At 39.4% G+C, this 23,498-nt stretch overlaps 1 protein-coding gene across 5 annotated transcripts in view; it reads right to left on the bottom strand.

The window, feature by feature from the left end:
- The window catches only part of LOC132399375 (katanin-interacting protein), a 130,355-nt gene that overhangs the window by 58,416 nt on the left and 48,441 nt on the right, over positions 1 to 23,498 (bottom strand). For all 5 annotated transcript variants that reach the window (XM_059979654.1, XM_059979653.1, XM_059979655.1 and 2 more), the window contains 5 exons: positions 18,543 to 18,680; positions 15,746 to 16,796; positions 9,883 to 10,623; positions 6,161 to 6,366; positions 18 to 87 (listed from right to left, as the gene is read on the bottom strand). In XM_059979654.1, the coding sequence (XP_059835637.1) occupies positions 18 to 87; positions 6,161 to 6,366; positions 9,883 to 10,623; positions 15,746 to 16,796; positions 18,543 to 18,680 (2,206 nt within the window). The remainder of the gene's footprint in view (positions 1 to 17; positions 88 to 6,160; positions 6,367 to 9,882; positions 10,624 to 15,745; positions 16,797 to 18,542; positions 18,681 to 23,498) is intronic.

Here is a 23,498-nt window from a genome sequence, read left to right on the forward strand (position 1 = left end):
TGCATACAATTACTTACTTTTCCCTGTATATTCACCAAGTACCTGACTGGCTAGTCCAACCGACAGCAAGAACGATTGTTCTTCCTCCTGTAAATGTGGAATTTCAATAGATGGAAGAGATGGCACATAGTTGTACATAGTTGCTATATTTCAAATTGTTTTGAACCTACAATGACACTACGATAATTTGGTTTAAAAATTCATTTGTATTTAACTGTTTGTTCCCCTGCAATACAGCCATTTTGCCAGTAGATGGCAATGACACACTGCTATATTGAGCCAAAACTTCAGCTCCACTTCCGCCCTGAGGGTTAAATTGGAATAGCAAAGATGAAGAGGATCTGGGAATACAAGTCATGGTTAACCTGAACTCACTTGATCTGGTGTAGGGTGTAAATAAAATTGCTGTTACAGACACAAATATTTTATTTCAGAAACCATTCGCTAGAACATAGAACATTAAGGACACAGGAATAGGCCCCCGTCAGCCCATGATCAATACACACAAAATGATGGTCAAGCATCTAAAGAAGGGAGTAAACTGTCAAAGTTTTGGGCTGAGGCCCTTCGTCAAGCCTAGAAAGGAAGGTGGAAGAAGCCAGAATAAGAAGTTTGGAGGAGTAAAGAGAATACCAGCTGACAGCTGAAAGGTAAAGCTAGGTAAGGGGGGGAAGATGGAAAGAGGGTATTAAGTATGGAAATTGGGAGGTGATAGGTAGACGAACTGAAGAAGGGGGAGTCCAATGAGAGGATGAGGAGTGGTGCCAGAGGGAGGCAATGGTCAAATGACGAGAAGGAGTGAGAGGGGTTGGGGTGGAGAGGAGAAATTATCATAAGTTAAAGAAATCAATGTTCATGCCATCAGGGTAGAGGCTACCCTGCTGGAATATGAGGTGGTGCTCCTCCATCCTGAGTGGCCTCATCATGGCGATTGAGGAGGCCATCACTGACATGGTGGAATTGGAAGTCAAACTGAAATGGCTGGCCACCAGGAAATCCCTTTTGTGGAGTGAAGGTGCTGAATGAAGTAGTCCCCTAATCTACATGGGGTCTCACTGATGCAGAGGAGGGCATACTGGGAGCACCAGATACAGTCAATGACCCCTTGCAGGTGAAATGTTGCTTCAGCTGGAAGGACAGTTTGGAGCCCTGAATGGTGGTGAGTGAGGTGGTGTAGGGACAGGTGTAGCATTTGCAGAAGAGTAGTGGGGACAGATGAGTGGACAAGGGAGTCATGTAGGGAGAAAACAGGGAGAGGGGAGGGAAAGGTATGCTTTGTGATAGGACCCTGTTGTAGATGGCAGAGGTTATGGAGAATGATATGCCAGATATGAAGGCTCATGGGCGGTAGTTATGGACCAGAGGGACCCTATCCCTGTTAATGGCTGTGGGAAGATATGGTCAGGGCAGATGTGTGGGAAATGGAGGAGTTGTGGGTGAGGGCAGCATCGATGGTGGTGGAAGGAAAACCCCATTCTTTGAAGTAAGAGGACATCTCAGATGGCCTCATCATGAGAACAGATGTGGCAGAGATGTAGGGACTGAGAAAAGGGATTAGCATTTTTACAAGTAAAAGGGTGAGAAGAGGTATAATCAAGAAAGCTGTGAAAGTCAGTTGGTTTATTAAAGTCTGTTGCATCAAATTAATTAAACTAGTAATTAAATGTTTAAGTAAACTATTCCCATCTGCTTACACAAGGTCCATAACCCTCCATAATCGTTAAGCAATGATTATTTTTAATATCAGTTTATGTTTTAATTTAAATTCATAACCCACAAAAGATGTGCCACATGATTGAATTTCTAGGCTGAAGTATTCATTTATAAAGCTTTGGGCCCTTTCAGCATCTAAAGATGCACAATTGTTTGCATACTTACAAGTTTGTCTGTCCAGAACCATATTTAATCATCATTATTGCCAAATGAATTTCTTCACCTCCTCTTCACAGTCTACTTTCAAGTACCCTCGAGCTCTGTTACTATCCTCCATTCTATCATTACATTTTCAAATTTTGTGCCAAATGCAAATTTTAAAATTAAACTCTAGATATCTGTCTAAATCATTAATAGATTTATTTTTTAAAAATGGCCTCATTGTGTGGGACAGAAGCTGCAAACCTCTACTGAGAATTGTAAAACTGCCAAGCATATCACCAGGGTCACTGTCTCCCAGCCCGCGGCATCTACCAGGAGAATTGTATTCAAAGGGCCTGGAAAATTGTTAAGGATCCCTATCACAATCTCTTTGACCCACTACCTTCAGGAAGGAGGTACAGGAGCATCAGGACTAAGACTGCCAGACTGGGTAACAGCTTCTTCCCTCAGGCTGTAAGACTAATGAATACCCTGCCACCACCGAGATCTCATCACTAGAACAGTAAACCTTTACTGCACTACTTACTGTTCACTAGTGTTATGCACTACATGCACTTTGAATTATATTTTAATAAGATAACTGTGGTAATATTTTGTTTTATGTGCTGCATGTGATGTATGGGGCCTATGAAAAGTATTCATCCCCCCCCCCCCCCTAGAATTTCATGTTTAATAGGTTTACAACATTGAATCACAGAGGATTTAATTTGGTTTTTTTGACTCTAATCAACAGAAAAGACTCTTATGTGTCAAAGTGAAAACAAATTTCTACAACTTGGTCTAAATTTATCACAATTATTAAACACAAAATAATTGACTGCATAATTACTCGCCCCCTTCAAGTCAGTACTTGCACCTTTGATTACAGGTTTGAGTCTGTGTGGATAGGCCTCTATCAGCTTTGCACATCCGGACACAACAATTTTTCCCCACTCTTCTTTGCAAACTTGCTCAAGCTCTGTCAGATTGCATGTGGATCGTGAGTGAACAGCCCTTTTCAAGTCCAGCCACAATTCTCAATTGGACTAAGGTTTGGACTCTGATCTGGCCACGCTAGGCCATTAACTTTGTTGTTTTTGAGCCATTCCTGTGTGGCTTTGACTTTATACTGGGGGTTATTGTCTTGCTGGAAAATAAATCTTCTCCCAGGTTGCAGTTCTCTTCCAAGACTGCATGAGGTTTTCCTCCTGGATTTCTCTGTATTTTGCTGCATTCATTTTACCTTCTACCTTCTCAAGCCTTCCAGGGCTTGCATCAGTGAAGCATCCTCACAGCATGATGTAGTCACAACCATGTTTCACGGTAGGGATGGTTAGTTTTTGATAATGTAGAGTGTTTGGCTTACACCAAACATAGCGGTTGGTCTGATGGGCAAAAAGCTCAATTTTGGTTTCAACAGATCATAAAACCTTCTTCCAGCTAACTTCAGAGTCTCCCACGTCTTCTGGGAAACTCTAGCTGAGATTTAATGTGAGTTTTATTCAACAGTGGCTTTCTCTTTGCCACTCTCCCATAAAACTGCAACTGGTGAAGCACCCGGGCAACAGTTGTATGTGCACCTCCCATCTCAGCCACTGAAGCATGTAACTCCTCCAGAGTTGTCATAGGTCTCTTGGTGGCCTCACTCACTATGGCACGGTCATTCAGTTTTTGAGGGCAGCCTGCTCTAGACAGATTTACAGCTGTGCCATATTATTTCCATTTCTTGATGATTGACTTAACTGTACTGCAAGCAAAGTTCAGTGACTTTTCTTGTATCCATCTCCTGACGTACTTTTCAATAACTTTTTTGCAGTTGCTGGAGTGATCTTTTAGCCAGGATACTGACTCACCAGCAGTGGGACCTTCTGGATACAGGTGCATTTTTACTACAGTCAATTGAAACACCTTGAGTAGGCATTTAACAAAATACGCCTAAAACAAATTGACTGCACCAGTGATGATTTGGTGTGTCATATTAAAGGGGGGGGGGTGAATGCTTATGCAATCCATTATTTTGTGTTATAATATATTATTATATTTGGAAATAATTAACTTTGTAAAAATCTATTTTCTCTTTGAAATGAAAGAGTAAAAAAAAAGCCTAATTAAATCTACTGTGATTCAATGTTATAAAACAATATAACACATGAAAACTTCCAAAGAGGGGGTGAATACTTTTTATAGGCACTATATATTTGTGGTTGCAACATGGTCTGGAGGTACTTTGTTTCATTTAGTTCAGAGATTCCCAATGGGGATGGGTGGAATGGCCCCCTCCCCAAGGGTCAGTTACATGTCCTAAGGAGGCATTAGGGGAAAAAGAAGGCGTCCAGAGGCTTTCAAGATTTTTGCGGGGGCAGTAAGCAGCACCCTAACTTGAGGCATGAGACCTAACTGACTGTTAATTGAATAGGCACTTCCAATAAAATGGATGAGGCACTAGAACACAGGAAGAACTATAGCTCTGCAGGCAGTGAGCACTCGTTGTAACAACACATCCGAATCACTGCAAACTCATGTGACCTTAGCGAGGCGACCAAACAGACATTATTGGGGATGCATAAATTAGCAACCAGGATGCCCAACAGTTCCCCTTGACTCGCGGCACAGAACAAGTTCATGCAATTTAACAGTTGGTGAGTCAAGTATATCCTCTCAACTTTCTCGACAGTTCTACAGAAAACTGGTCACGTAATGATACAGCATTGGCCGGAGCCAAACAGTGAAATCGAGTCAACCCTGAGGATTCCTTTTGAGGTGTTCAAAGAGATTCCCTTTTGTAAAAAGTTAGAACAATTATCAACAGAGAATCAATCTGCAACAAGCTCATAAAGTATATTGAGAATAAAAGTATTCCAATTAGGAAGGTAATTTCTTGTGCAACAGATGGAACACCATATATGACAGGTCATTATGCTGGTTTAGTGGGATTTATGAAAAAAAATTCCAAGTCTGCTTGCAATCCATTGTGTAATTCATTGTCAATGTCTCATAGCCAAAAAATTCTGCCAGTGACTTTTTTCAAGCATGACTCCAATAATACCTACTATCAACAAAATTAAAGCTCAACTATTAAAAAGAATGTTTTTACCAATGCGCCAAGGTAACGATGAAGTGTTTAAATGCTTGCTTCTTCACACTGAAGAGCACTGGCTGTCAAAAGGCTGCTGCTTAAAATGTTTTTTTAATCTTTCTGACACTGTGGTTGAATTCTTGCTCAAAGTGACAAGAGCTTGGAAAACAAGACAACATTTACATGGAAATGTGGCATACCTAGCCGATCTCTATGGTGAAATTAACATTCTAAATATGAAACTGCGGGGTGAGAATTTCAATTTAATCCAGACAAGATGTGCAATGTCCACTTTTATCAGAAAATTGGAAATATAGAAGCAAAACACTGGGAGAAGAATGTTCTCACGGTTTCCTTGCATGGAAAGTATGGCATTCTCTCTCACAGGCTTATACCCGCAGTCACTGAAGATGGATTTTCAGAATCGATTCAAAGATTTGAACGATCTGGAAATTCATGACTGGGTAATTAAGTTGTTTCTTTGAAAGGTGGAAGAACAGGAAGAGAGCTTGCAAGAAGAAATTATCAAAATTCAGAATGACAAAGAAGCAAAAATGCTTTTCAAAAACATCAGCATTTGTGGTACATAGCTAAACTGTCATACAAACTTTCCTGGTCTTCGGAGAAGAGCCAAACAGCTCTTCATTACATTTCCATCTTCTTACCTTGTCAATAGAGGCTTCAGTACCTTGACCCACATACTCACAAAATACTGAAACCACTTGGACATTGTTACACATGGGGACTTAAGGCTTTGGCTGTCACAACTTGAACCAGGTATTTCAACTCTTACTAAAAACCATCAAGCTCAAGGATCACATTTGATATCAAAGCTGCTGTACAGTACACAGGTATTGTGTAAGCTAAAGACAAATAAAAAATTAAAGCAAACTCATTTTTCTCATGTTAGCATAGGGTAGACATGTTTTTAAACTATGGGGGCACCACGTAGTATATTGTATCTAAGAGGGGCGTTAGCAAGTTAGGGAGGTGTTGGGCTAAAAAAGGTTCGGACACATTGATTTGGTTGTATACATGTACAGTCAGATGACAATAAACTTGTAAATCTTCCTCCAATTACTGCTGAACACTGCTTTCTTTCCCACAACCAGAATTTAACCTGTGCAGCCTTTTCTAATTGACCTTAAATTATGCAAACAGTATGTGGCATTAAAGCTATAAGCATATTTTTAAGCATGGCAGCGCAGATAGAACTGGGAGATTTTTTACCTGTTTATCCTTGGCCCTAAAGCCAGCTTGTGTGAATGGCCTCTCATCTCCATCGTTTGCAGTACCAGGTCTATTGAGCTCTTCCTCAAATGTAAGTGGCAGAGTATAATCAATACCAGCCATAAATGTTTCATCATACTGGGACATTGCATCCAGAATGTCATCGTCTGTAGTAAACAGTATCGTATCTCCAAACTGCTCCAAAGCTGCAAGTGAGGAACGCAACAAACAATAAATCAAGAACCTAAACAAATGGAAGCAAATAATAAATCCTGTCCATTTTCTAAAGGTTCCAAATATAAATGTTAAAAACGGACATCTCTGAATTATTTATTTTTCAGAATCATTATAAACTGGAAATTTGAAAATACGTGTCATTTCTCCTCCTTTAAACATGATAGGATATTGAATAAGGTGTTTGGAATCTACATCAAGTGACCATCTGACAAAAGATTTTACTGACTAAATCATGAGTTTATCAAATTTTCTATACGTATTTTGATGGGTAATTTCCATATTCAATTAATGTAATAGTTACTTCATCTAATGGTAATCAGCTGTGCTTTCGCCATATTGCTTTTAAAGATAACTTTTGATGGCTCGTGGAATTCCAAAACACTTTACTGTTAAAATGGAGAAAAAAAATGGAGAAATTTGTGTTTCAAGACCATTAAAATAAATGAGACCATGAGATGTAAAAGCAAATTCAGGCTCTTTGGCCTATTCAGACTACTCCACCAGTTAATCATGGCTAATTTATTTTCCTCCAGCCACATTTTCCTCCCTTCATCACATAACCCTCCCCCTCCATTACCGATCAAGAATCTCTATCTTAAATACACCAAATGATTTGGTCTCCACAGCCCTTTGTGATGAGAGATTTCTCCCTCATCCTCTGGGTACTGGCACAGAGATATCAAACACTCCTCATAGTTTAAGCCTTTCATTTTTGGAATCTTTCTGAAGCCTCTCCAGGATCTGCACATCTTTTTCTTAGATACAGGGACTAAAATTTCTCACTATATTGTAAATGCAGTTTGATGAATGCATTATCAAGCCTCAGTAGTACATCCTTGATCTTATGTTTTAGCTTTCACAAAATTAATGCTGACATTGCATTTGCCTTTTTAAATTACTAACTCAACCTGCAAATCGTCAGTTTCAGGTGCTGGCTGCTTGCAGGGTTCAATGCTGATAGGGAGATTAGTGGGGAGGGACAAATGGACAGGGAGTTGCGGAGAGAGCAAACCCTGCTGAAAGCAAAGGGGGTGGGGAGGTAAAGATATGTTTATCGATAGGATCGCCTTTGGAGATGGCAGTAGATGCGGAGAATGATGTGAAGGCTGTTGGTGGTAAGTCAAGACAAGAGGAACTCTATCATTGTTAAGGCGGCAGAAGATGGTGTGAGCACGGTTGTTTGGGAAATGGAGGAGATGTGGTCAAGAGCAGCATCAATGATGGAGGAAGCGAAACTCCATTCTTCGAAGAAGGAGAACATCTCTGATGTCCTAGAAAGGCAAGCAGTATCCTGGAAACAGATATAGTGGAGGAGAAGGATCGAGAAAAGTAACTTTACAGGAGATGGTGGGAAGAGGAATAGTCAAGGGACATACCTCAGGAATCACTAGATACATTTTATCTATTTAAATTTTCTCACATAACTTCTATGCCAGTAAGTTTTATTCTGTATTGTAAATGTTCAGGTAAAGAATTGCGAGTTCTGTACAAATGAACTTCTGTAAACTGATTGGCAATAGCAAGTGGGTTGCCTGCATGGAACCAATCCTGGGAGTTGGTGGGTCTGAGGTTGATGATGAAATCAAGCTAAACGTCCACCATTTTCTAATAATATTTCCCTTTGAAATTATTCTTTTAATTCATAAAAGTATCTCCAAAGACTGACAGGGTAAACATATAGAAGATATTACTGACTTGTGGGCAATCCAAAACCACAAGACACAAGTAAATTCCAAAAAAATTCAAAAGGAAATTCAGGAAAAATATTTTTACCCTAAGATTGATTACAGTGAGGAATTTGTTCCAACAAAATTTGATGACAGGAATAGGGACATTTTAAAGGTTTGTTGGATAAAGACAACAGATTATAAAGGTAGAGTTGAATGAAGAATGGTGGGTAAAAGTGTGTGTGAAGCAGAAAAATCAGCATGGATATTTTTGACCAAGAGGTTAATACAGTGCTGGAAATTCTATGCAAACTATCATAGAGCATTGCATTTTCAATACTGGAAAATAAAAATAAATCATTTACACTTGCATTAGAAATGTACCACATCAAAAAAACATTCTGGGTTATTGAACAAACCTACATTAGTTTTGACATTAGACAAAATTAATTTCTAATTATTAGGTTACATGTTCATAACACAAGACTGCACTATTAAAATAAGTAAATTGCTTGTATTGTGTTTTCACTTAAAATAAAGCAAAACCCTGCGGAAACTTTCCAATATCTTACTTATCTTGATGGCAACCGTGCAGTTCTTACAGTTGCATTGTTTTTCTGTTAATCACCCTTCAATTAACATATAAAATAAACTTCCACTTATGAAGCTTTATTGTTTAAAGTAGAGTAGTCCCTTGCCACTTTAAGGAAAAGCTGTGGGAAAGTAAATGAGCTGGGAAATAGCCGGTGACCCTCTTGCTCAAAAAAATGACCTGATATAATATATATAACCATATAACAATTACAGCACAGAAACAGGCCATCTAAGCCCTTCTAGTCTGTGCCAAACACTTACTCTCACCTAGTCCCACTGACCCGCACTCAGCCCATAACCCTCCATTCCTTTCCTGTCCATATACCTGTCCAATTTTTCTTTAAATGACAATTCTGAACCTGCCTCTACCACTTCTACTGGAAGCACGTTCCACACAGTTACCACTCTCTGAGTAAAGAAATTCCCCCTCGTGTTACCCTTAAACTTTTGCCCCTTAATTCTCAACTCATGTCCTCTTGTTTGAATCTCCCCTACTCTCAATGGGAAAAGCCTATCCACGTCAACTCTATCTGTACCCCTCATATCTAGTCTTTTAAATGGGTATGGGCCTTAAAGACAACATGTAAAAGCTGAAGATCATGAATACTCCCTCATGGAAGTATTTCGTCACTACTGATAGTTTAGAATTATGAGGGACAGCACAGGAGTAGAGCATGCCCAAAAATAGAAATTCCCTCAAGTATGGAGCAGTAAAAAAATGTCTAAGAAAGTCTGGTAAAACTTTAAACACATATAAAGAATAATTTTCAGCAACATATAAAATGTGTGTAAAAGTATTAAAGATGGATTTGAAATACTTCAGTAGCATTTAACATGGTAGCATAGTTGTTAGCACATTCTACAGTACAAATGACCCAGGTTCAATTCCCACCGCTGTCTGTAAGGAATTTGTACATTCTCCCCCTGACCACATGGGTTTCCTCCGGGTGCTCCAGTTTCCTCCCACAGTTCAAAGACCTACCAGTTAGTAGGTTAATTGGTCATTGCAAATTATCCTGTGTTTAGGCTAGGATTAAAATGGCACGGCTCGAAGGGCCAAAAGGGCCTATTCCATGCAGTATCTCAATAAAAAATAACAGTTCAAAACTCAGTTTCATAATATTGGTTGCATAGTTGCCAAATTCAATGTTAACATTTCATAGATAAACATTATACTCATTTAACTCAGTACACAGTCAAACAAAGAACTGAATATGGTTTTACCATCACTTAGTGTTCCTGATGCCTTGGCTATTTCTCCTTTAAAAATGAACTTTCCATTTAATGAGATTTCTACATCTTTAACCCCACGGAAAGAATGTATTCTTGATTTATTGTAATTCCAGATTCGAATCATAGCTATGTGACAGGAATTTTCAAAGTCAATATAGATGAAATGTGGCTTTTCTGGCGTGAAAGGTGCTAGCCAGAGATGCATATCATCTTGCGTCCTGTTAATACCATTAATCAAATTTGAAACTACCCGAGGATCTTTCCCATAAGCAGGCAAAATGTTAATATCTGCTGGATTTGCTTTTATTTGTGCTATTTTTACAGGTTCTCCAGTTGAACTGAATATTTCAATCCCATTAAGTCCAACATAATGTCGATCACCCCAAGTAGATATAATGTTAATTATCAAGTGACTGCCATATGGTAAAACAGGAATTTCAAAATCACTTCCATCATCATCTCTTTCAGGATCCATTGTATGTTCTTCTTTCTTCTCTTTGAGTTCCTGTATTGATTCCTGGTGCAAGGATTTAAGTCTTGATTCTCTTCCAATTCTTTGTTCCTGCAAGAATTCATCAAATATGTCTCCTTCGAAATCCATATTTGCTAAACGACCTCGTTGTGACTTGTTGAACTGTAATAAAGAATCCCATGATTCCATTAGGGTGTCGTCCTGCTCATTTCGCCACTTGGCTCTCGTGGACCCCACAGACTTTGAAGGCTTCTGGCAATCTGGAAAATCCAGAAGACATAATTTATGCCATGCATTTTCAACCTACTGCTAGTCTACTTAGAAATGTTATGACCAAACCAGAGGACAGCCTCAAAGGATACACACAATTCTGTATGGACATGTGGAAAATAAATAAAACTACAGAAGCTGGAATCTGACATAGAAAAAAAAAACACGGGAAGAACTCAGTTAGCCAAACAGATCAATGGATAAGTGAGACTAATTGACACTCCAGGTCAGAGGCCTTTAGAACTGAGGGAAAAGTGGAGGGATGTCATTTTTCAAAGCAGAGCTTGGGAGAAAGAGTGAGCTCAAGACAAAAAGCTGAGTACATCAAGTTTGACTATTAAGGACATTATGAGATGAGAAAGAGATATAAACATAAAAATGGAAAATAAAGACCAAGTTAGCTTCAGATGGAAAATTCACGAGAAAGAAGTTGTTACAAGAATTACTGGGATTGCTTTGCTAATTGGAATAAGAACCCTGAATGTAAATGCAGTTACTTAATCATTATACTAGCCATATCATATTAACCAGGAACAGTTAAAATACAAAATGTCAGTCTCTTAACATCTGGAATATTATAGTTCTGAACTACAAAGGGAAATGCTCAAAATACAGAAAAAAATACCTACAATATTAGTCTGTGCTGTTTAAAATCATAAACATGTACTTTATATCTTTTACAAAGGGATGTTAGATAAGTTGCACGAGCATGAAAGAACAGAAGGATTTTAAATCAGATTTGATGGAGGTGAGGAGGTTGCAAGATTGCACAGGCTTGCATCATTTGGACTGAATAGCCTATTTGTGTGCTTTAAATTCTATACAATAGAGTTTTCTGGCGGAGCTAAGATGGCGCTCAAGAGTGGCTTCTTCAAACTCATCTGTGTAAGATAGAACTCATCTATTTTTAATGCCTCTCTTTTTCCTTTTCAAGGTGAACAGTGTTCTGTGGAAGTCCCTGACCTAGAGCTGCAGTCAAACTTCAGTCCATTACAGAGATGGTCCCCCCTGCCAGGGCTCGCCAATCAGCCGTTTTTCGATATCACGAGGACACAGCCTAGAAGATGTGCATGCCCTTGGAGTGCTGAGGCTCTGAGGCCCTGAGCACAAACTGATTATACACTAGCGTCACCGTCTGAAGCATTGTGAGAGAATATCGTGAACAGCAGATCAGCTGTTGGAGACTTCTACATTGGATTTCTCGCTCTCTCTCTTTCTCTTAGTGGTGGGGCTGTTTGATGCCGATTCTCAAGTCAGAGAACTCGGGAAAGAAAAGCGATACAGCAGACTTTAACATCATAATCAGCTAGTTGTGTCTTTTTTGTCTTGTTATTTTCTCATCTTGCTGTGTGACACCTCTCTGTCCCTTTATTGGGAGAGAGAGAGAGAGAGAGAGAGAGAGAGAGAGAGCGAGCCTGTGATACATCCAATTGTCAGGTGAATGATTTTTTTGTTATACTGCAGGTGGGGTTTTTCTTTCTTGGAGATTTTGTGATTACTTGCTTGGTGGGGTGGAGGGAGCGGATACTTCTTGCTGAAGTAAGTGGGGGAGGGTTGATGCTTTGTGGGAGAGAGGTGCTTTGAGATTCTAACCTTTTTACTGTCACTCATAAAAGGATTAACTTTTACCACCAGCTCCAATCAGAAGCTTGCAAAAATAAAGCAGATAACATTTAAGTTTGTAGCATTTATTTACCACAGCTTCTCAAATATAAAATACTCTGTCCTGTAGCAGGGAGCTGCAGGATTCCAAGTTCCACCCCCTTACATTTCTACCAGTTGTAAGTTGCTGCAATTTTTAAAATCACAGTTGGTAACATTCTTTCCCCCACAATCTGTGGCATACAGTAGGAAATACAGACACTTGGCTTTTATAGGCCTTGGGTCTGCCGAATCTATATAAACTAATCAAGCAAGCTGCAGAAAAAAAAATATTATATGTAATATATAATATAAATATATAATTATATATAATATATAATATAAATATATAATTTCGGCTTTTCTATAAACCAAGTTCCTTATTCTACAATTCTAGTGAGTTGCTAATGGATCTTCTAAAGTTTATCCACAGTCCAGCACAACCCAGCTGCGACCAAACCACATATTTAAAAAGTTTTATTTAAGCTCTTTTGGTTTTGCAATCTATACTGCTAGTTATAAAATTTAGAATTATTTGTGTTTTTTAAAACATCCTTATTAATAATGTTTTGGCACTTAAATGCCCAAGCATCTGTATCCCTGTTTCCTTCTTACCAATGTCATCACAACTCACATCTGGACGAGGAGGAGGGTAGTAACTACATTTAATGTGAAAACAGATCCAGAATATGATAGCAATGGCTCTGAGCAAATTTAAACAATACGAAAAGTTACCACAGCTGCATCCTTAAAAGTAGATGCCTGTGTTTCTTCAGAACGCCCCCAAATCTCCTCAGTCAAAGTGATTGTTGATCTCATTCAATGACTCTGCCTCCACAGCTCTCTGAGGTAGAAATTTCATAAGATTCAGTCCCCAGGAAAGAGATTCCTTATCTCTGTTTTAAATAGCCAAACTCTTATTTTGAAACTCTGCCCCCTTGATCCAAAATTTGTCTAACATCAATATTTCTCAGAGTCCTACATTTCCAGAACATAGGCCTGGCCTGCTGAAGCTTCTTCACATGGCAATCACTTCACTCCCAGAATCAATCTTATGATCCTTCTCTGTATTACCATCAATATAACTGAGGTGAGGTGAGGGCCTCCGTCAGTCAGAGTTGGCGTGGATATTGTTCCCTACCTGTCTAGATACACAAGCCTGGACAGTACAATATGGAGAGCAAGCTGTTGCCCATGTAGCAAGCTCCCCTCTCCACGCAACTGATGAACCCAAAGGAACGGCACAGACTGACACAGTTGGTACCAGCAATATCACAGGAGTTGCAAGTCAGCATTGAACTCAAAAGTAGGACTGCCTTAGGGTCTCCAGCTCTAGAATTTTCCCTCAGGGTTTACTCTCAAAGCCTTCCCCACGAGTGGGTTTAGCCATAAGACAGCGGAGGTTTGAGATCAGAGTTTCCCTTCTCCATGGTGAGCTGCCAACCACGGCTGATGATCCCCAACTGCCCAAAGAGACTAGTTTTAAGGTGCCAGTAGCCCACCTTTGCCCCTTCTCCTATCAGTACAAAAGGTTCTGCCGGGCTTAGTTGTTAAACCATACGTGAAGGCCAGGAGCTGGTCTGGATTGTCAGAGACTATTTGAGGTGCATGCATTGGTTCCTTAAGGTTGTTATAGCCAGGGGTGGAAATGGGGACAAGCTTCCACTACCTATTAAATGCTTCCAATGGCGTGTGACTCAATATAGCTATATCATTTCTTAAACATAGGAACCAAATCTGTACACACTGCTCTAGGTACAGTCTCACCAGCACCCTGAAAAGTTACATCAGTTAGGTCCAACAGTGGTAGTTACTCATGTTGGCCACAGGGAAAGTCATCAGATTCCTCCATAACTGCTTGCATACTGCACAACCAAACAGCTGGTCACAAACCACAGACTGGATCCTGTCCATCTGGAGCTGGGGTTCCCAACCTTTTTTAGGCCATGGAGCCTTACTGTTACCCAAGGGATCCGTGGATCTAGAGGCACATTAGCCGTAATTGTCACCACATATGTGTTCCAAGAGAAACAGAGAGAACAGCACCTATTACCATACATGACCTTTCTCAATCTCACGAAACCCTTTGAATCCATCAACTGGAGGAATTGCAGTACTTCCAGCTCAGATTCAGCGGCACGTAAGAATGTGTCTCAACTCTATTTTTGCTTAATGATGGCATGCAAGCTATAATTCTCTCTAATCAGCTGATCTATATGGAAGTGAAGATCACTGTCAAACAAGGCTGTATGAATGCTAGACATTTTTTATAATTCTTTCTTGCCCCAAATCTACATCTCACCTCCAACAAACTGCACTTAGATGTGAAGATAATTCCCAGAACTACAAGGAAACTATTCAACACCTGTCAAGTACACTCTCGAACAGGGGCTCCCAACCTTTTTTTATGCCATGGACCAATCCCATCAAGCAAGGGGTCTGTGGATCACAGGTTGGGAACTCCTGCTCTAGAGCCATGGTCACCCAAACTTCAGTGTTCAAACTGATACATGCACTGATAACACAGTTACAAGGCACTGTCAACTCTTTCCGTCATAGAACCATGGTTTTCTTACTGGACCATTACACTCAACATCTGCAAGCTATATATTCTCGAATGATATCGCCCACTGACAAAAGGGTCACACAGTGAGCTGCCAGAAAATATGGGCTGCCTATTATATTTTAGGAACCAGATATCAATGATGCAAGTCATGACCACCTTCAATATGGCAGCAGAGCTTTTGGCTGATTGAGAAAAAAAGTGTTTGAAGATCAACATCTCAAATCTAGCAGTATACTCTATGACTACAGAGCAAAAGTAATCCCTGTCTACTTATGTGCTTCTGAGATCTGGACTACCCATCTCAAAGCAAATAAAAAGATACCACCTGACTACAAAATCTTCCAAATTCTGTGGAAGGATAAATGATTCAACATCATTGTTCACTTCCTAGACAACATTCCCAGTACTGAGGTTCTGGTGATACTCAGCCAGCTCCTTTGGGCATGTCAGGAAGTTTTCATGCCCAAAGTCAAATCCCCGAAGCAGACAGACTATTCCTATTTCTGTCACAGAAAGAGATTACCAGGTAGATAGGAGAAAGGATTAAAGAATCTATTCAAAGCTACCTTGAAAAATGGTATTAGCCCCCTGAATTTTGAGAATCCCTGACCCATGACTACTCAAAGTACAATCAGAATAGAACTGAGAGCCTCAAGTCTGTGTATCAAGAATGCACAGAAGCCCTGCAATAACAAGGAAGGAGTGTGCCACATTACAAACTACCCAGCCATCCACCTGCACCATTGTGGAAGAGTCTACCATTCCCACACTGGCCTCTTCAGTCAATCAAGAACCCACAAAACTGAAATGAAAGTAAATCATCCTCAATCCAAAGTGATTACCTTAGTATGAAGACAATACCAAGAAATTATAAGAAAATACTATGTTAGATAAAGTAACTGTACCCATTTGAAGCAACTCATCATCATCAATCATATGAAGCAATTCTGTATTTCTTGGCCTCTTCAAAGAACTTCGCCTTTCACCAATGATTCCATCACTTCTTGGACTCTCTTCCTCTAGTGAATGAACACAAAAGTCGCTTTCCTCAAGATTGTCCATAAAGTCCAATTCACTTCTGTCAGTATGCATTTTGCCCTCCTCATGAGGGCCAGATAATTCTTTTCTATTGCAGTTTAAGATCTTATTTGTTGTATCAACAGCATCTTTGTGACTTTGAGCAAGATCAAACAGATCAGGCCAAATGGTATCATTGATTTTGCTTGAACTGTTCATTTTTAGATCTCCATGCACTTCATCACTCAGCCATGGGGGCTTCTTCAACTTACTTTCCTGGGACTTTTCGTCATCTGGTGATTTTAACCACAGTGGCACTTTTGAAACTGACGACATCTCTGCTATTTTCTTTCCAGATGGCTTTTCCTGCTGATACTCTGGGCCCAGGGATTCAACAGAATGAACCTCTTCCAGTTGCTTATTGACTTCTGAAATATTTATCCTTAAAAGTGACTCCTCAAGTGACACAGGAGCTTTTAACGTCATGTCTCCTTCCAAGGCAGAAATCTTACTCTTTGTTGAGCCAAATGAATAATTTAACATGTTTTTATCACTGTCAAAACTTGAATTTAAAACTGAGCAACTTGCTTGGTGTGACAACCAAAAGTCAGAATTTCTTTTTGAGTTCCCAGCTTCTTTAATTTGTTCTTCTGTATCACTCCCAATGGAAATGCTTTTCTTATTATTTAGCACTGAATTCAAAAAGCCTGAGGTACTTGCTTGTTCTGAAGATGGAATACAATGTTCTCTTTCCAAACTATCAACTTCTTCTTCCATATCACTCCCATTGGACATATAAAATCCTCTTTTGCTCGGCCTCAGATCAATGATCGTACTGTAGTCAAACACCTGGTTTCCACAGCCTTTTTCCAGCTCACCTACATGTACCAGATTACCATCCATATAAATCCTTACACTTTTCACCCCAACGTCAAGATCCTAAGGAAAGAAAGCACAGACAATACATTTCTTGTAATGTGGAAAATGTATTAGATAAAAAAAGTAGTATAGTGTGAATTTTAATGTAATGGTTCCTCAGCAACTTCTTAAAAATCTTTATCCAGGCAAATCTGCATAACAGTTGTTCAGGTAAATTACCACCCAAAAATTTGAGACACAATAAAATTTTCCCTCAAAGAATTTATGTGAAAATAGAGTAAATAAACAAAAAAATCAATTTATCTTCGCTTGTATATCTTAATACATGCACAGATGACCCAGCTTTGCATTATGGAAAACTGTTATACAGACAATTGTGCAAGGTATACAACCCCAGCTCCCGTAACTCAGAGGTCACTTATATTGATGTTATAACTTGAAGCAGGGCAGTTAACTCATTCAATCCATTTAGTCTTTCTTATCTGTGCATGCAAGCATGTCTATCTGCATTCAGCTATGCCTTCATACTCCTGAATGCTTACACAGACCTTCTTTAAAACCATGAACTTTTGGCTTTGAGAGAAATTCAGGATTTTCACCTCATGTTCTAAATTTAATATTGAAACCACAATGCCCCGTTCTCAATTACTGGGTAACAGTCTATTTCTACTTGTGAGCTTCCATTATTTTAAATAATTCCAACATTTCACAAACTACTGCAATTTATCACATTAATGGACAGAATCTTCAATAGTCACAATGAGAAATCACAGTGAATGTAATTTCTCTATTCTCTGAAAATGGTTGCAAATTCAAGAGAAAAAACAAATATTATCATAATCAAACAACTGTATTACTTTGGTTAGGAACTTTTAATTTAGATAACAAGTCTTGCATCTCGTTTCCACTCTCATAAGCTTGGTATTAGAGGTCTGCAGACTCCTATGCAGATCAGGAATTCTCTACATTGCAGATTTATAGTGTTTCAAGTTTTTGCAGCATTCCTACAAATATGCAAGCAATTGCTATATGATTATCTCATGGTAACATATAATTCACACCGACTGCAATAGCTGTTACACACATGAACTGTGAAATGATTTAATTTTGAACATAGACCATTTCTTTTTTCTCCAGGTTGCCTTTCATCACTTAGCCTGAAACAAGGAAAAGATTATGACTAAATTCATTTGTCTCTACTTCAGAAAATTTATTTCAACTTTAAAATTTATGAAGTTGCAGAGATTAAGTAGATTAGAAGCATTGAGAAATGTATTAGCATATTTGAGTTTGTATTTTTAATGAACATTAAAAACACGAACTTACAAATGCCAGTGCATAACAAAAGCTAATCAGAGCATTAACCATCTGTTGTACTTAAAGCTTCATTCCAATCTAAAATACATACCACAATGTTCAAAGGTAATTGAAGTCTTTTGTAGACGAATGCTATTTGTATCCTGGCATGGTATACAAAAACAGTAACATAATGTTTACATGTTGTGCATATTAGCACCTCCAGTATGAGTAAGAAATGTCTTGACAATTACAAGAACTGGTGGTGCACAAGTAAAACCAGGATAAAGCTTAACTTTAATCCATTACGCTAATCATGTATTGTTCTAAATTCTTTGCTCATGTGGACTGTCAAGAGAATGAACATTCATAGATTTATTCCACTACCACCTACTTATAAGGAGAAATCCCATGTGCACATTAATTAATGTTTTAATTAATTCTAAATGTCCTTTTTTGAAAAACTGGTGACAGTCATTCTATACTGCAACAAATATACAAGTAACTTACATTGAGGCTTCTGTTATAATTCCAGATCTTGATCTTAGAAATACCAAAGTCACACACTTTGTTAGCGTTTCGTAGAACAAAGTATAATTGAACTGGTGGGTGGAAAGAACAGGACCACATATGACGATCTTTTGTGGTCTGTGAAGAACAGAAAGAAGATTTCAACATACCCATGATTAAAGTTTCTCAGATCTAAACACAGGAAATAATTAAAATTAATTTGATTAATAAAATTAAGCAGAAACACAGACATTAAGACATAGAATAACACAGAATGGTAAAAGGCAATTCTCATGGCAATTTACTAATAAAAACACAGGCAAATGTATATTTTAGAAATGACATCAGTATTTACAAATTTAGAACTTAGAACCTGAAGGCCGCATTGCAAATATTTCAAAAAATATTGTGCAATAATTACAAAACTATGGCATTTTCCCCAACATACTTCCTGCCTGTTCAAGTAAATTTATATGTAAGCAATTTTGCTAAATTGATGAAAAAAACAGTAAAATGAAAAGGAGGAAATTCTCAATGAAATTTTCAAATTCCTCTTTTAGGCTATGCAACATACTAACATAGACATTCAAGAATAATGCAATCTTACACAACTTTTTATTCTTTTTCAGAGTTTTACAATATTCATTTTAAAACTGGAATTGACGGGCTATAAATTTACTTGTACAACTCCAAAATTAAAAGTATTGCCTTACTGTTGCTAACTACCCAAACTAAATGTTGAGTGTTCTTGTATATGTTTATTATTGTATATATTCTTGTACATAGCTTACAAAAGGTTCAGAGAGCTAGGTAATGTTAGAGATCTAGAAGATTATAAGGCTAACAGGAAGGAGGTTAAGAAGGAAATTAGGAGAGCCAGAAGGGGCCATGAGAAGGCCTTGGCGGACAGGATTAAGGAAAAACCCAAGGCATTCTACAAGTATGTGAAGAGCAAGAGGATAAGACATGAAAGAATAGGACCAATCAAGTGTGACAGTGGGAAAGTGTATATGGAACTGGAGGAAATAGCAGAGGTACTTAATGAATACTTTACTTCAGTATTCACTATGGAAAAGGATCTTGGTAGTGATCAATTGTAGTGATGACTTATAACAGACTGAAAAGCTTGAGCGCTTAGATATTAAGAAATAGGATGTGCTGGAGCTTTTGAAAAGCATCAAGTTGGATAAGTAGACGGGACTGCATGAGATGTACCCCAGGCTACTGTGGGTGGTGAAGGAGGAGATTGCTGAGCCTCTGACAATGACCTTTGCTTCATCAATGGGGATGGGAGAGGTTCCGGAGGATTGGAGGGCTGCGAATGTTGTTCCCTTATTCAAGAAAGGGAGTAGAGATGGCCCAGGAAATTATAGACCAGTCAGTCATAATTCAGAGGTTGATAAGTTGATGGAGAAGATCTTGAGATGCAGGATTTATGAACATTTGGAGAGGTATAATATGATTAGGAATAGTCAACTTGGCTTTGTCAAAGGCAGGTCATGCCTTACGAGCCTGATTGAATTTTTTGAGGATGTGACTAAACACATTGATGAAGGAAGAGCAGTAGATGTACTGTATATGGATTTCAGCAAGGAATCTGATAAGGTACCCCATACAAGGCTTATTCAGAAAGTAAGGAGGTATGGGATCCAATGGGATATTGCTTTGTGGGTCCAGAACTGACTTGTCCACAGAAGGCAAAGAGTGGTTGCAGATGGGTCATATTCTGCATGGAGGTCGGTCACCAGTGGTGTGCCTCAGGGATCTGTTCTGGGATCCCTACTCTTCGTGATTTTTATAAATGACCTGGATGAGTAAGTGGAGGGATGGGTTAGTAAGTTTGCTGTTGACATAAAGGTTGTGGGTGTTGTGGATAGTATGGAGGGCTATCAGAGGTTACAGTGGGACATTGATAGGATGCAAAACTGGGCTGAGAAGTGGCAGATGGAGTTCAATCCAGATAAGTGTGAAGTGGTTCATTTTGGTAGGTCAAATATGATGGCAGAGTATAGTATAAATGGTAAGACTCTTGGCAGTGTGGAAGATCAGAGGGATCTTGGGGTCCGAGTCTATAGGATGCTCAAAGCAGCTGTGCAGGTTGACTCTGTGGTTAAGAAGGCATACGGAGTATTGGCCTTCATCAATGATAAAATTTAATTTAGGAGCTCAGAGGTAATGTTGCAGCTATATAGGACTCTGGTCAGACCCCTCTTGGAGTACTGTGCTCAGTTCTGGTCGCCTCACTACAGGAAGGATGTGGAAACCATAGAAAGGGTGCAGAGATGTACAAGGATGTTGCCTGGATTGGGGAGCATGTCTTATGAGAATAGGTTGAGTGAACTTGGCCTTTTCTCCTTGGAGCGATGGAGAATGAGAGGTGACCTGATAGAGGTGTATAAGATGTTGAGAGGCATTGATCATGTGGATAGTCAGAGGCTTTTTCCCAGGGCTGAAATGGCTGCCACAAGAGGGCACAGGTTTAAGGTACTGGGAGGTAGGTACAGAAGAGATATCAGGGGTTAAGATTTTTTTTACACAGAGAGTGGTGAGTGCGTTGAATGGGCTGCTGGCAATGGTGGTGGAAGCGGATACAATAGGGTCTTTTAAGGAACTTTTGGATAGGTACATGGATCTTAGAAAAATAGAGGGATATGGGTAACCCTAGTAATTTCTAAGGTAGAGACATGTTCCGCTCAACTTTGTGGGCCGAAGGGCCAGTATTGTGCTGTAGGTTTTCTATGTTTCTGGGTCCATTAGAGCCCTTCAAGCAATTTTGATTTCCAGTGTTAAAGGCAGAATTTTTGCTACTATGGTATCTTTCTCTCAGGATAAAACTACTCTAAATGACCTCTGCAGCAGTGCAGGACACAAAATTAATCAGTGGTTACATTTTCTACCCCAGAAGTCTAAAGGAAGCAAGTGTCATTTCCTCAAAGAATAGGGTTTTAATTAACATTGCTTCCTCTGGGTTCTGCTACACGAAGACCTAGTGCTCAAGCTGCATTAATTGCTCCCATGGGATGATCTGCAAGCTCAAACACAGTTTTTAGTGTTCCTGGTGTCTGTTCCCCCCTAGGATCAGTGTCAGATAACTTTCAAATTTGTCAACTCAGCTCAAGGCTGTTACTGTTCCCCATCACCTCTGCCACTCCTATGCTGTCCTGTAAAAAAGTAGATGATTACTCTTCACATGCATCTTAAACACTGCGCAAATCCAACATACTTCAAGACATCTGTCATTATACTAGTTCCCCCAAAAAACATCATGAATCACTGGGCTCAATGATTACAGACCAAATACACTCATATCAGTCATAATGAAGACTTTTGAGAGTCTGGTCATGTCAATTCTCAAATCCATAACTCAAAATTTCCCAGATCTGCTGCAATTTGCCTGTAGAGCTAACAGATCTGTAGATAATGCAGTTAACACATAGCTCTAGACTTCATACTACATCACCTCCTCCCCCAGTACATACTGCATGTCAGAATGTCGATTTCAGTTCATCCTTCAATACCATCCTCCCTGTGCTTCTGAAAGAGAAACTCTCCAAACATAACATACCAGGTCCCCTCTGCACGTGGATCACAAAATTCCTCTCTAGCAGGAGGTAGTATGTGTGACTAGGTAAGTGGACCTTCACATACCACTCACTCAGCACTGGGTGTGCCACAAGAGTGTGTTCTCTCCCCTGCCCTATTTTCTCTATACACTAATGACTGTGTCTCCAGTGATCCATCAGTTGAACTGAGAAAGTTTGTGGATGACACCACCGTAATTGGAATAATCGCCAGAAGCGATGAATCAAAGTACCATCGAGAAGTAAACGAGCTAGGGTCCAGTTGCAATCAGAACAACTTGGGGCTGAATGCCCTCAAAACAGTGGAAATGCATATCAACATCAGGAGAGACAAGTCTCCTCTCCACCCACTCATTAATGACCCTACAGTTACAACCATTTCAACATTCAGGCTCCTAGCAATCATTAATTTACAGAGCCTCGTGTGGGAGAACCACATCTCCTTCATTAACAAAAAGACTCAGCAGAGGATGTACTTGCAGCAGCTTGTAAAATTCCATCTTCTCCAGGACGTGCTGGTGCACTTCTTCATCGCCATCATAGAGAACATCGTCATGTCAGCCCTTAGTGTCTGTTTTGGTGCAGCATCCTCCCACAATATACATAACTACAGTGAACTGTCAATAGCCTACCATTACTGCAGGACTTGTATGTGTCCAAGAGAAAGAAGCAACCAGCAAGCATCATTGCAGACACAACCCACCCCGCAAACTACCTTTTCCAAAAGCTCCTTTCTGGGAAGCATTATTGGGCTATTAAACAAAACCGTCACACCATTTTACAAGTTTCTAACCCCAGGCAATTAATACCTGATTAACCATTCTCTTCAGCAACCCCAACCCCCACCCCCATTAATTACCCCTTCACCACAGCGTGAATACTTTAAACCACTTTTTATAACACTCTTTACATTGCAAATACATATGGGTATTTATGCACATTTTATTCCATATCCGTACTTTAACCTCAAACTTTATATAATTCTCTATTCTTTATAATTGTCAAATGTTGTTTTATGTTGCATGCTGCGCACTGACCAACACACCACAGCAAATTCCTAATATATGTAAATGTATATGGCAAATAAAGTTGGTCCTTGATTCAGACTCTATACTCAAGCAGAGAAAACTCCATTCACTTTTGCTTCAACCACAGGATTATGCAAAATAGGTATGTAGAGTTGCCTGCATCACAGAATTCCTCACATTCTTCAGTAGTCATTGTCCTGAGAAGCCTTCCATGCGATCATGGTGAACTACTTTCACTTGTTGCCTAAGGGGATCCCCAACACCCCTTCCACAAAGAGCCTACACCCCACAGAGCCAGGTATTACTGACTCCTTGGGATCACTCTCCCATATCCCCAATTTAATCTC

The sequence above is a fragment of the Hypanus sabinus genome, chromosome 9 (genome assembly GCF_030144855.1).
Source record: "Hypanus sabinus isolate sHypSab1 chromosome 9, sHypSab1.hap1, whole genome shotgun sequence".
NCBI classification, from domain to species: domain Eukaryota; kingdom Metazoa; phylum Chordata; class Chondrichthyes; order Myliobatiformes; family Dasyatidae; genus Hypanus; species Hypanus sabinus.